This window comes from Canis lupus, chromosome 10 (genome assembly GCF_003254725.2).
Source record: "Canis lupus dingo isolate Sandy chromosome 10, ASM325472v2, whole genome shotgun sequence".
Classification (NCBI taxonomy): domain Eukaryota; kingdom Metazoa; phylum Chordata; class Mammalia; order Carnivora; family Canidae; genus Canis; species Canis lupus.
In genome coordinates, this window is record NC_064252.1 from 41,947,706 (window position 1) to 41,960,209 (window position 12,504).

Sequence of the window (12,504 nt, forward strand, 5' to 3'; positions counted from 1 at the left end):
GACTTCATTAAAATTAGAAACATCTGTTCTGCAGAAGACACTGTTAAGAGAATGGGCTGACAAGCCACAAACTGGGGAAAAAAATATCTGCAAAACTAAAGTACTTGTATCCAAAATATAAAGAACTCTTCAAACTCAAGAGTAGGAAAAACAAACAACCCAATTATTAAATAGACAAAAGACCTTAACAGATAGCTCACTAAAGATGACATATATAGGTGACAAATAAGCAGGTGAAAAGATACTCAATACTCATCATGTCATCAGGGAATTAAAAATTAAAATAATGAAATACTACTACATGAATCCAAAACACCAACAATATCAAAGGCTGATGTGGATATGGAGCAGAAGGGACTCTTCATTTGTGGCCTGTAGGAATTCAAAATGATACAACCACTTTGGAAGACAGGCTGGCTATTTCTTACAGCTAAATGTAGTCTTCTTACCTTACATTCCAGCAGTCATGGTCCTAGGTGTTTAACTAAGCACATGAGCTGAAACCTGAGGTCTATACAAAAAGCTGTCCACAATATTTGTAGCAGCTTTATTCCTAACTGCTAAAAATTTGGAAGCAACCAAGAAGTCTTTCAATAAGTGAATGGATAAACAAAATGGCACATCCACACAACAGATTAATCAGCAATAAAAAGAAATTAAAAAGACTATCAAGTCCAGAAAGACATGGAAGAAGTTTAAATACATATCGCTAACATCAAGAAGCCAGTCTGAAAAGGCTACATACTATATGATTCCAACTATAACATTCTGGAGAAGGTCATATATAGAGTTATAAAAAAAATCAGTTGTTGCAAGGGACTTTGGGGGAGAGATGGATGAATAGGTGGAGCACAGGGGATTTTTAGGGCAGTGAAATTAGTCTGTAATGGTGGATAATTATGTATTCGTCAGAACCCACAGAACTGCACAACACAGAGAGTGAACCTCAATGTAAAACACTGACTGTAGTTAATAATGTGTTAATAATGGTTCACCAATTATAACAAATGTACTACACTAATGCAGATGATCATGAAAATTGGAGGTGGGGAGTGGGGGTAATACAGGAATTGTCTCTAATTTTTCGATCAACTTTTCTGTAAATCTAAAGATGCTTTCAAAAAAGACACAGCCAGATACAAAACAATGCCTATTGTTTTACCATTTATATGAATTCAGTTCAATGCAAGTAAAACCAATTTAAGGTATTAAAGAACAGTGTTTCCCTCTGGAGACCAGGGCAGGCAGTGACTGGGAGACAGCAGAACAGGGACTGCAGGGGAGCTTCTGGGCAACTTGGGATTGCTGCATTTCTTCACCAGGGTAGGTGAATGGATTCTAGGTAGATGGATTCTAACTGTGACAATTCACTGAACTGTGTATTTATAATCTTTTTTTGTATAGTTATAATCTATGCACTTTCTGTATTATACCATACTTCAATCTTTTTAAGTTTTGAAGACTTTATTGAATAATTTCCCACATTCAAAATGTTAAATGAAACAAAAACCATGTAGAGTTTTATGTATAGTGTTCCATTGCCATATCGTGATAAATATGTATAGAAACGAGAAGGAAGAGAGGCATCTGGTGGCTCAGTCGGTTAAGCGTCTGCCTTTGGGGTCACATGATACTGGGGTTTTGAGATGGAACCCCACATGGGGCTCCCTGCTTGGTGATAGCCTCCCCCCACCCCTGCCTTGTGTTTACTGTCTCATGCTCTCTGTCTCTCTCTCTCTCTCAAATAACTAAATAAAATCTTTTTTTTTTAATGAGGAAATATAAAAAAATGTCAACAAGAGTTGTCTCCGAGATAGGAAGAATAAAACAAAATGCTACCTTAAGTTTTTTTCTTAGGGTAAGAAAGCTTTTTGAAGCTTCCCACAATTAACATTATTACTTCATGATTGTAAAAGCCATTAAAAACTAGAAAAAGAGGAAAAGAATACAGAAAAGTAGACTGAAAAATTATTATTGGTGTCAACTGATTAGTGATTCCCATTAATCATCTTGTTCACTGGATCATAAAATGAAGTTTAAATCACTTTTAGCAGCAAATTTATTTTTGCTCCAATTTTAAAACCCGCTCCCCATCAATACTCAAGTTGCAAACGACTGTTTTCTCATTTAAAGTATGAGCTAGATGGCAAAATTTCTGCATTTCAACAAAGATCTTTTATTTACAACCAAAAACCTTTCTGAAAACTAAAATAACTCCAAGAAATGTTACATATAAAAAAATATAAGCTTGGGCTAGCAGATGATTAAATCAAAATTGCTGCTGGTTATTTTAAGGCCTATTTAAACTGTTTCAATTTTACATACTCTTGACACCAGCAATAAAACAAATTATTAGGATATTATTATCTGCGCAACATGGATATGTATGCATAATGGTTAATTAAGCTACAAGATGTATGTGAAAAATGTATGAGAGAGAAAAAAGGGATAAACTGAAAGACTTACAACAAAAGTAAATAAATTTTAGAATATGTATGCAAAGAAACTCTATAGTCACATAAAATCAATGTCATGGAGAAATGTTTAATGGCACAGAAAGAGCAAGCTACATGATTTGGGCAAATAGAATGAATAGAATACACTCTCATTCCAAGACAGTGGTTACCATGGACAGCTGGACAGGGTGCTAACTGCACATACAAGAGTGTATTTATACTTAACCTGTTAAAACTAGCTAATCAGTACATGGGTGTCATTATTATGTAATTATTTTCTATTATTTTCTGTATTTTTGAAATATAACCATTTTTATGCAGATTCCTCCCTTTTAGTGTGTATGCTTAAGATTAGAGTTAAAACTTGAAAAGTCAAACTTGAAAAGTGTCTCTGATTTTACATTTCATTTCTCTTACTTTTCTGCAGTAGTTTATTTTCTACAACGAACACACATTACATAGTTAATATGAGAAAAATACTCCTTGCAGAAAGAAACATATTAGGTGTTAACTGATGTAAGAAAAAATATAATAAGGTAAACTTTTACCATCATGGAAGAGCACAGTTCCTTCTGTATGAAAGAGTCCTGTGGGTGGAAGTGGACACAAACCTCTGTGCTGGAGAAGCCACATTAAACCCAACCAGCAATGAGGTGGAGAATCGTCATGTGGATCAGTGTCTACTAGAGAATGCCATGTCCCTGTGCCTGTCAAAACTGCTCTTTAGAGGAGCCACAGGTTCAGTGCATACTTGTGGGTCACATCTGAATACATTTTTTTATCACCTTATTGTAAAACCATGCTATGGCTGTACCTCATTTAGCCATTACTTCAAAAAAATGAGCTAATAGAATTTAGTACTGGGAAGTAATCTTGCTTTACTAAATGAACACTTACCAGATATTGTCACCAAGACATTCAAGCCTTCAAGGACATCCATTTGCTGAAATCGTCTTCGGTTGATCAGGGGATATACCTTCCCTTGGCCACTTCTGTCCAGCAGCATCAGGCCACTCTCTGTACCCACTAGCAAATTCACTCCTGTTTTAAGGATACAGAAAGACCTGAATTTTATGCTTTCTGTGGCAAACAGTGGTTGTATAGAAAAGATAACACTATCTATCTGGAAAGGAGTGGTTTTCGTAACTCACCCACAAAAAGAAATGCTTGGAATAGTCAGAGTTATAAAGTGACCAAATGACAACAAATCACCATAGAGGAGTGACAATGAAATATTTCTATCTGAAAAAAGGTATGAGAGAAAACCACTTTGGGGATCTTGGGGAAGTTGGAAACCTGGAATTTACGTATGTGGTTATGGTACTGCCATTCAAACTTAAATAGGAACTTCACTAACAGAGTGCCAGGTTCACAACGATGAGTTACAAATTGCTGAAGCATTGAGGTTGGCCATTTTATAGTGACTACCTCCCTAACAATGCAGAACTATATTAGGACATTTTTATTCATGTTTTCCCTCCATATCCCTAAGTGAGATTATTCTAATTAGCTTCACAGTTACTTGCAGCAGAAAAACAAGACATTAACTGATAGAGCTGCTGCCAGATACAGTCCATTCTAAAAGTTCCATTTCAGGTAGTATTTCAGCTATCTTCCCAATCTTCAGTATAAAATGCAGCTGAAAAAAATCCATATTAAGAATCTGGTAATGGGGAACCTGGGTGGCTCAGTGGTTGAGTGTCTGCCTTTGGCTCAGGATGTGATCCCAGAGTCCTGGGATCGAGTCCCACATGAGACTCCCCCACAGAGAGCCTGCTTCTCCCTCTGTCTATGTCTCTGCCTCTCTCCATGTGTCTCTCATGAATAAATAAATAAAATCTTAAAAAAAAAAAAAAAAAAGCATCCGGTGATAACTACCCAAAGTGTGAGCCTTTGAAATCTTTCCATTATTTGTGGTTTCCAAAAATAAATAGCATCCAATTATCAGTCAAGATTTTACAGCAATGAATAAAGGAATAAAAGACAAAAGCTGAAAAAGTCTTTTCATAAACACACAAAAAAGCATATATAGGCACTTACACTCTACCTTGTAATTCTCCATTATGTATTTCCAAGCACTGTGTAATTTTGTAAAGTACTATTAGTAGTCAAAGGAATATTAACAGTCACTGGAAAATAACCACCTTGAAATTATGGGCCTATGAAAAAATTAAGCTGCATGCCACAATAACCTTTTATAAACATGATTTTTAAACCTTTTGACTGTTAAATATAATTAAACTTTACATGCTAATTGCTCAAAGGTAAGCTGTACTAGGTACTGCAATTGTATTCATAGGAATCCAGTATTGGTTGATGGAAAAAATGGCTAAGAGCTCTATAACATGTGATTTAAAGTCTCCTTTAAATTCTATGATGATATTACAAGGCAAAGCTCTGTAGTAAACTGCAGACAGTTTACTATTAAGAATGGGAACAGGGGTACTGGCTCGATCAGTCAGTAGAGCATGTGACTCTTGATCTCAGGGTTGTAGGCTTGAGCACCATGCTGGGTGTAGACATTTTGTTTAAAAAAAAAAAAAGGTGGAAATAATGATGTTCAAAATGTGTTAAAATAATCCTGGCTGCAAATGGAAAAACTGTCTTAATACAAAAATATAATAAATATATAGCAACTTGCAAAACAAAAGTTATATAGTTATGTAACGTGATTAAAAAAGAATGCTTGAGGGCAGCCCATGCGGCTCAGCAGTTAAGCAGCACCGTCAGACCAGGGCATGATCCTGGAGACCCAGGATCGAGTCCCATGTCAGGCTCCCTGCATGGAGCCTGCTTCTCCCTCTGCCTGTGTCTCTGCCTCTCTCTTTCTGTGTCTCTCATGAATAAATAAAATCTTAAAAAAAAAGAATGCTTGAGGCTAGCCTGTTCCAAGGAGGCACAAAAACCCCACTTAACCTGATCAGCAGACCCTAAATGAGTTACCACACTTAATAGTGCCCTCTGAATTTTCTCCTCTTGTCAGTTTAGCTCTTTCATAGTACATGTTTTAACTTTTCTGGGTCTAAGTCTTTAAAAGGCTCATTTTAAAACTTAACTTAAAAGGCTTTTTTTTATCTTACATTTTAGCTTAGCTATCAGAGGCAGTTTAAGGAAGCTCACCACCAATGTGCCCCAAGCCAAGGAACAACTCGAATATACCAATTTACAGAAACATTTCAATTTTAAGTCATCTGTTTATCCCTCCTTTCCACACACTGATAAAATAGAAAGTTCCACTGCAATTTTAAAAACACAAGCTCAAGATACTCTCTTTTCTCTGAGATACTAAAGAGTTAATTAGGAAAAAAGAAGGATTTTAGTTACAAAATCAGTTAATGGCACAAAAATGGGTGTCCAGCACTTTGCAGGACAATAGAGGAATATAAAATCAGTGTAAGACTGCTACCAAGTGCAAACTTTCTGGATAAAAACTACTTTAGCAATTTTAAAATAATAACTTATTAACATATTTCCTATACTAAATATAATGTACAAATTTTGATGACATACAATCCCCCCACAAAGGGCCTTCAGAAAGAAAAATGATGGAATTCAACCCTGTGATGGGATCACAACTGGCATTCACAGAGCAACACTTAACAGGACCATGGGGGACAATGCTGTGACAGCTGCCTTACAAGATTCCAGTAATCTCCTCAATGTGTCTACTATTACCTTTACCTATGGGGTTAATACAAAAAAGGCCTTATGATCACTAAGGGACTTAAGATATTTGGTAGTGACAAGGACAGAAATCCAGGACTCAAAGAGTCAAAGAGAAAGTAGGTATGTCAGCAAAGGGGAGAAGACTCTCCTGAAATCCTTGAAAGAAGGCCGAATAGGAGCTTGGGAAAGGGGCAGGAGAGAAGTCAACAGACAGATAAGTCTAGAAGGTGAACAAGGAGAACTTCTAACAAGTAACAGACCCCCTCTTTAACAACAGGAATGACGAACATCGTGAAGTTCAGGAGGCAAGCAACGAGACCCTCAAGTCTTGGGTAAGGTTAGGGGGTGAGGGGTAGAGTGGGTGTGGACAGGAGGGTCGATTTGGTCACCCTGGAGGCCATCATGGACATTCCAACAAACCACACGCTGAGGCTGATGTGCAGTGCACTCAAACCAAAATGGATCACATGTCTTCTGTCCATTCACATTTGCATTGTCAAGGAAGGAGCTGACCAGAAACAGGGTCCCTGCTAAAAACAGCTGATTTCGGGGTTTAGACAGGAGAAGAACAAGAACAAAGTGTGGGACTGGAAGACAAGGGAAGGCCAAGAGCAGGGTCTGTCTGCGGTAGTGGGGAAGGTGATGGCGCAGGAGCAACAGAGAGGCCAGCCTCAGAATGAGAGGGCAAGTCTTGCATGTGGCGGCCTCCCCAGGCACAATGTCTCATGGCATCTCAAGCTGTGAGAAGAAGCTACATCAACACTGCGGAGATGGAACAGGGAAAGGCGGCACGGCACCACAGTGCCCTTCTGTACACTCTGGCCAGTGGCAAACTGCTTTTAAAAGCTTCATTTCCATGTTAGGCTCAAGTCATGAAGAGCAGGGAAAAAATGTCAAACTGAAGCATTTAAAAACAATCCAATAGGCTTCTTCATTTTCCCTGTAAGTAAGGACCAAATCAAATGTCCTCATCTTTTCACTTTTTTTCTTTACATGAAGAAATGGGAGAGGAGTTTCCATTCCAATACCTGGTGGCTGAAAAGAGTGCAAGCACGCACATATACCTGCATGATTCTGCAGGAGAAGGTAACAAGGGTACGCATTACAGAAGTCTTCCAACTTATCTGTCTCAACAACTCTTTACAAAATCCCCCAACTGTCCAAAATACTACCTTCTCTAAAAGACCAGTCTACCCTCAGGAAAATAAAAAAATGACATCACAGTGGCCGTAAGATACCTACCCCATAAGGCAGCACACAGAATCTCGGAGTTAAATCTCTTCTTATATTTACGAATCTCCGGGGTATCACTCTGTGGCCTAGTGTTGGTGGGATTCACATTGACCACTGAGCCCTTCCGGGTAGGATCTTGCCTTATGGCTTCTGGTCTCATTCCATCACAGGAAAATCCCACTAGAACAGAGTACAATTGAAATTATCTTCTGTACACACAAATGCTGCATCTGTCTCCCTCTCCTACCACATCTAAAGTAAATATTCATATGCTATAATGTCAAGGAAAAGAAATTTGTAAGAAATGTATATGGAAAAGGGAAACTGACTATGCAGCTCATTGCAAGTAAAGCAATGCAAACGAGATGGGTGTTTCTGTATCCGAGGTCTGTGCCTGCACACCACCACCACGTCATGCCTAAGCCATCAGAAAGAGCAACACAAAGTGACCGAGTCCTATTTGTCAGCTGCTTTCTTGTCGCTGGTTTACTTACCCACAGAAGTCACTGTTGTCCCACTAGATGGAGAAATCTGTAGTAATCTGGGGTCTATAAAAGGTGTAAAGGAGGAGGAAGATTTGTGTTTCTGGAGTGTGCTACTAGCGGACTGAGTCTGCAATGTAAATTTCAATTTTATTAATACAAATGACATTAAAAAGATGAACACAAAACATTTCAAGCCACTTCTCTACTGCACAGTTTCCCACTAGCAAGCCCTGTCCCTCCTGCATCATTCCCCCCAAAAGCTCTCTGGGGGAGGGGGGCTCTGCATGTGCACAACACACCCCACCAACAGGCCGTACAACCTGGAACCACCAAAAGAGCTACATCTCTTTTCAGAAATACTGTTCATCTAAGACAGGAATGCTGCGAACTACCAACAAAATCTATATTTCACGCTCCTAGGTTTTTTGTTTTTCTTTTTAAGTAAATAATTAAAACAAAAACTCCTAAAGGAGGTTTGAAATGTCGATCTTAATTCATCAATTTCTGAATTTACTCCTCTGTCTAAAAGAGGCCAATTAACCTATGTTGGAATATTGGCAAATCTTTACTTTGTATTATTTAACGTGAGCCTCTTGCCAGAAAGCTACAGAAGCTTTGGCTACCACCGTTTTAGGTGCATCATCAGTAAACCCATATTGAACAGGGGCTCATTAGTGAAAGGTGCAAACGACAAGATATGGTACATACTTTAGCTCTTTTAGGAGCACTAGTGTTTTGGTTAATAGTGTAACTTAAGACAAAAAAAAAAAACACAAAGAAAGTGAAACAAATTGTTAAGTGGAAATGTAATGACAATTAAAAACAAAACAAACAGAAAAATAAACTTGCCAGTTTAGTGAGTTAAGGGTTATAGTAAATACTGTACATTAGAGCAAGATGGAGCCAAGTTTAAATATAAATATAAGGAGAAATGTTGAGTGTAGGTGGCATATATCACTGGAGAAAAAAAGAACACTTCCGATCAAGTGCTTTAGTCCTGAAATCTTTCGCCCTCCGTGGGCAGCTAAAAGTCACCGTGTGCTAGAGCCCAAGCCTGCCCAGGTTCCCAGGCTTTCTCCTCCCACTGGATATAGCCGCCTGCTGGCAAGCTTCCCACCCTGCCCTATGACCAATGGCCAGTCCATCCAATGGCCAGTCTTATGCAAGCCCACCTTACTTGCCCCTGGCTCCTCAGGGGGAAAGAATTATATTCTGATTCTTTCTAAAAAGGGAACCAACACAGGAGCAGGTAGATACAGGCTGGGAGTAAATGTTTACATTAACAAGACTGGCTGAAGCTACGTGCCACTTTCAACCTCGTTCAACTGTTAGACAAGTGCATTTCAACCAAACTTCCCAAGAAATCAAACTGCTTGTTTTAATTTAGTATAGGGTGCTCAAGGGGGACTCTCTCACTGCACTGGGGGCATAATCTTGTTCCAAAGAGCAAAGCATCACCCAACTAGTACCCAGACTGAGTGAGCACCACAGCCAAGCCTTCAAACGAGCACACAGGATTTCCCACTCAAAATTTTAAATTAAAAGCATGCTCAGATCTTTGCTCTTAACACCCTAATTTTCTAGATTTCCCTAAAAATCATTTGGCCTTTACTTAAACTCTGAGTGATTGCAAATAAGTCCTTTTTAACAGAGTGGGTGAAAACAAAGGATTAACCAATCAACAATCTTCCCCCATCAAAAACAAAAAGCAACCCAGGCCTATTTGAAGGAGATTCCTATAGAGGATAACAAGCGTGTCCAGATAAGGCCAAGTCAGCTTAACCAATTTTTTCTGTATTTTATTTTTCAGATAAAAAGAATCAAAAAAGCAGATTCCACAAAGGACTACAAGAATTTCATGCCAAATACATAATGGATCTGAGAACACAGCATTTTATTTAGACTTTTATAAAATAAACTGAATAAAGAAGCCATGCAACTACACTTATCTAGAGAAAAGTAAACAGTGAACTGGCAAGTTGGAGGGACATTGATCTAGGGTTACGGGATTTGTATGCAGATCTGAGACATGTTACTTGGGGTTGGGGAGAAGGGTAGGTGACAGAAGAAAGCAGGTGGGGAGGGAGGGGTGAGGGGCGTGGGAAAGGTCTCCTCTGCAAACTAACTACTAGGCAGTGCTGGTCAAACCCTAGGAAAGCAGCCAGCTGTGGTGCGAGACATACCTCATTAGTAGTGAGCTTGTCCTGGGGTGTCTGTGGGGACATGGTGGGTGTCGGCTGGCTGGAGGATGGGGAGGAGGAGGTGGAGGAAGTGGAGGAGGAATGGCTTTGCTGTAAGAGATCTGGCAAGAGGTGAATGCGACCGGCAAAGCCATTGCTCTCATGATGGCTGGCGCGCTTTTGGTCAACTGTACTCTGTAGAAAAAACAGGCACACTCGTCTCGCTCAAGCGCTGCTGAAATTCCCTATGACCCTACTGATAACTGACTTTAAGGTGCTGTGTGACTTTTCAAACTCTGTTAAGTTATCAAGGAAAGACCGGAGGAAACTGGCCGGAATTGTTCACACTTCCTCGCCAAATGCCTCGCCTGAGCCAACAGAATTCAAAGTACCTCATCTGGTGGCCATGGGACTTGAGCAGTGACTACCTAATCTGGTTTCTCTGCCGCACTAGCTATTGTTACCAAAACCACTCGCCTTTTTTTTTTTCTTTAAAAATCTTCCTGTCTAAAACTCTAGAGAGTACCCTGTCGCTTCTTTGAATCCTGGTCTTTTCCACGTTCTTCTCACTGTCCATCCGAATGCATTGCCATTGCATGAAACACACTCAGGAAAAGTCCAAAACACTAGAAAGGCGCCTGTTTTATGTCACGGGAAGTGCATCACTTCTCTGTTTTCTAAGCTAAGAAATGAACAGACAGTTGTAAAGCTGAGTAATCTGAGCCGAGCACATTGGGGTGGTACACATTTAATATTCAACGAGTGAGGAAACTAATGTTTTAGAACACGCAAGAGAGACCTCCCAACCCTTCTGTTCCACGAGGTCCTCCTGTGGCTGATGAGGCGCATCCACTCTTGAACTACTCCTGCCTAAGGGCTGCTCCTGCTGCAGCACTGCGGACACTCAGTGCTAGGAGCGCTTTGCAGAAGCTCTGTGGCTGCTCTGCTACAGACTGGGCCCTGCCTCCTCACTCTGCAAGCCTGCTGAAGGGACTCCCTGTGGCTTTTCTACTACTCAGACACAGACTGTGAGAATCAGCGTGGTGCTTGAATGAGGGCTGCCGCAAAACATGCAGAGGAGCAGCAATGTGGGGTGGAAGACTGCTAGCTACCTTCTTGGCATGCAGCACATACCTGCCTCCCTAGCCCCCAACACTACCCTCTGGGTCTTATTAACATGAAAACAGATGATGATGTAGAAACAGCATGAGTGAGTGAATGAGCAAGTGGGTTAATGACTACAGGAGAAGCTCTGCCTCTAACAACAAAGAGAAGACACAGGTACCTGGCGGACGATTAGAGTGCCCTCCTTGGATGGGGTCATGGCTGGTTCACTTTCTACGTCGTCATGAACAATCATGGTTTTCACGGATTCTGTTTCACCATTGCTCAAATTCAGGGACGACCTATTGAGACAAAAAATCAGAAGTAAAGGGCTATCATCCCGCCAGTCGAGAATATCCTGTTTAGATCCTTCACATTCCCTAAGGCTTAAGACGAGATCAGGCTACAGATATAGTTTCCTCAAGGAAAACAAAAGCTTAGCTCTTCTCCTTCAACAAAGAACTTTCTGCCAGTATGATTTGTTTTTAAGCAAAAACATTTAGAATGAATTCTTATGGTTAATGTGGTTCAACCGAACTGAAACTTCCCTTTTGTCATATCCTCAAATTAAAAAGAAAACAATAAATTACCTACTAGGGTATTGGGGAACAGCACTAACACGCATGTGCACCCAAACAAGGAGAAGGGAGAGGAACAAAAGGCTGCCTGCTGCTGAATCCACGAGAAGTAAATGTTAAGTGTTCACAGAGTCAGGAAAAGCTTGGGAAAAACTGGTTCTAAATGAAAAGTAAGCTCAGCAGAGACACTCTCAGCCTCTCTAAAATACACCAATGACTGACGCTGCTCTGGTGTCCTCTGGTCCAGAGGTGGCTTCCTCAGCCCCTTCTTGTTCTACATCATCGTCTTCCTCATCTGTTGTCCCGGACTCCTCACTGGATGAGGAGTAGTCTGTCACTTTGTGTGGTGGTCGCACATCTTCCACTGCTCGAAGCTCTTTGGCCAGTGCAGTCAAATCCTAATGCACAGGACAGAAATGAGAGTAAGGCAAAGGGGCGTGTGCAGGGTGTAGTGGGAAGAAAACAACAAATTATGAGACATTCTTCATTTTAACGATTGATAAAATGGCCACAACATCCATTCTGTAAAACTATTTTGTATTTACTAGCATCACAGGAAAGTGAGCTCTTAAAGCTTTTGATAGGAAAGACCAAAAAATGTAAAAAGAGGGAAAAAAGAAAGCCAAAAATGTACACAGTTCAAATCTCCCAACAATAAAAAACATAATCTGCTTATAACAGGCCAACAGTGCTTTTTAAAAACTCTAACATAAAATTCTAGGGCAACAAATGTTGTGAAGGAAAATTCTTGGAGTTCTGCCTATGTAACATGGTCTTATTTCAAAGAGATTATCCAAAAAGC

General features: G+C 40.0%; 1 protein-coding gene across 50 annotated transcripts in view; it reads right to left on the reverse strand.

Annotated features, from left to right (window-relative positions):
* Nucleotides 1–12,504, reverse strand: part of MAP4K4 (mitogen-activated protein kinase kinase kinase kinase 4) — a 191,409-nt gene that overhangs the window by 13,303 nt on the left and 165,602 nt on the right. For 33 of the 50 annotated variants that reach the window (XM_049115402.1, XM_049115404.1, XM_049115401.1 and 30 more), the window contains 6 exons: nucleotides 11,925–12,100; nucleotides 11,306–11,426; nucleotides 10,024–10,215; nucleotides 7,850–7,967; nucleotides 7,365–7,535; nucleotides 3,354–3,497 (listed from right to left, as the gene is read on the reverse strand). In XM_049115402.1, the coding sequence (XP_048971359.1) occupies nucleotides 3,354–3,497; nucleotides 7,365–7,535; nucleotides 7,850–7,967; nucleotides 10,024–10,215; nucleotides 11,306–11,426; nucleotides 11,925–12,100 (922 nt within the window). The remainder of the gene's footprint in view (nucleotides 1–3,353; nucleotides 3,498–7,364; nucleotides 7,536–7,849; nucleotides 7,968–10,023; nucleotides 10,216–11,305; nucleotides 11,427–11,924; nucleotides 12,101–12,504) is intronic. The other 17 variants (XM_049115409.1, XM_035696238.2, XM_049115428.1 and 14 more) reach the window with 1 other exon arrangement.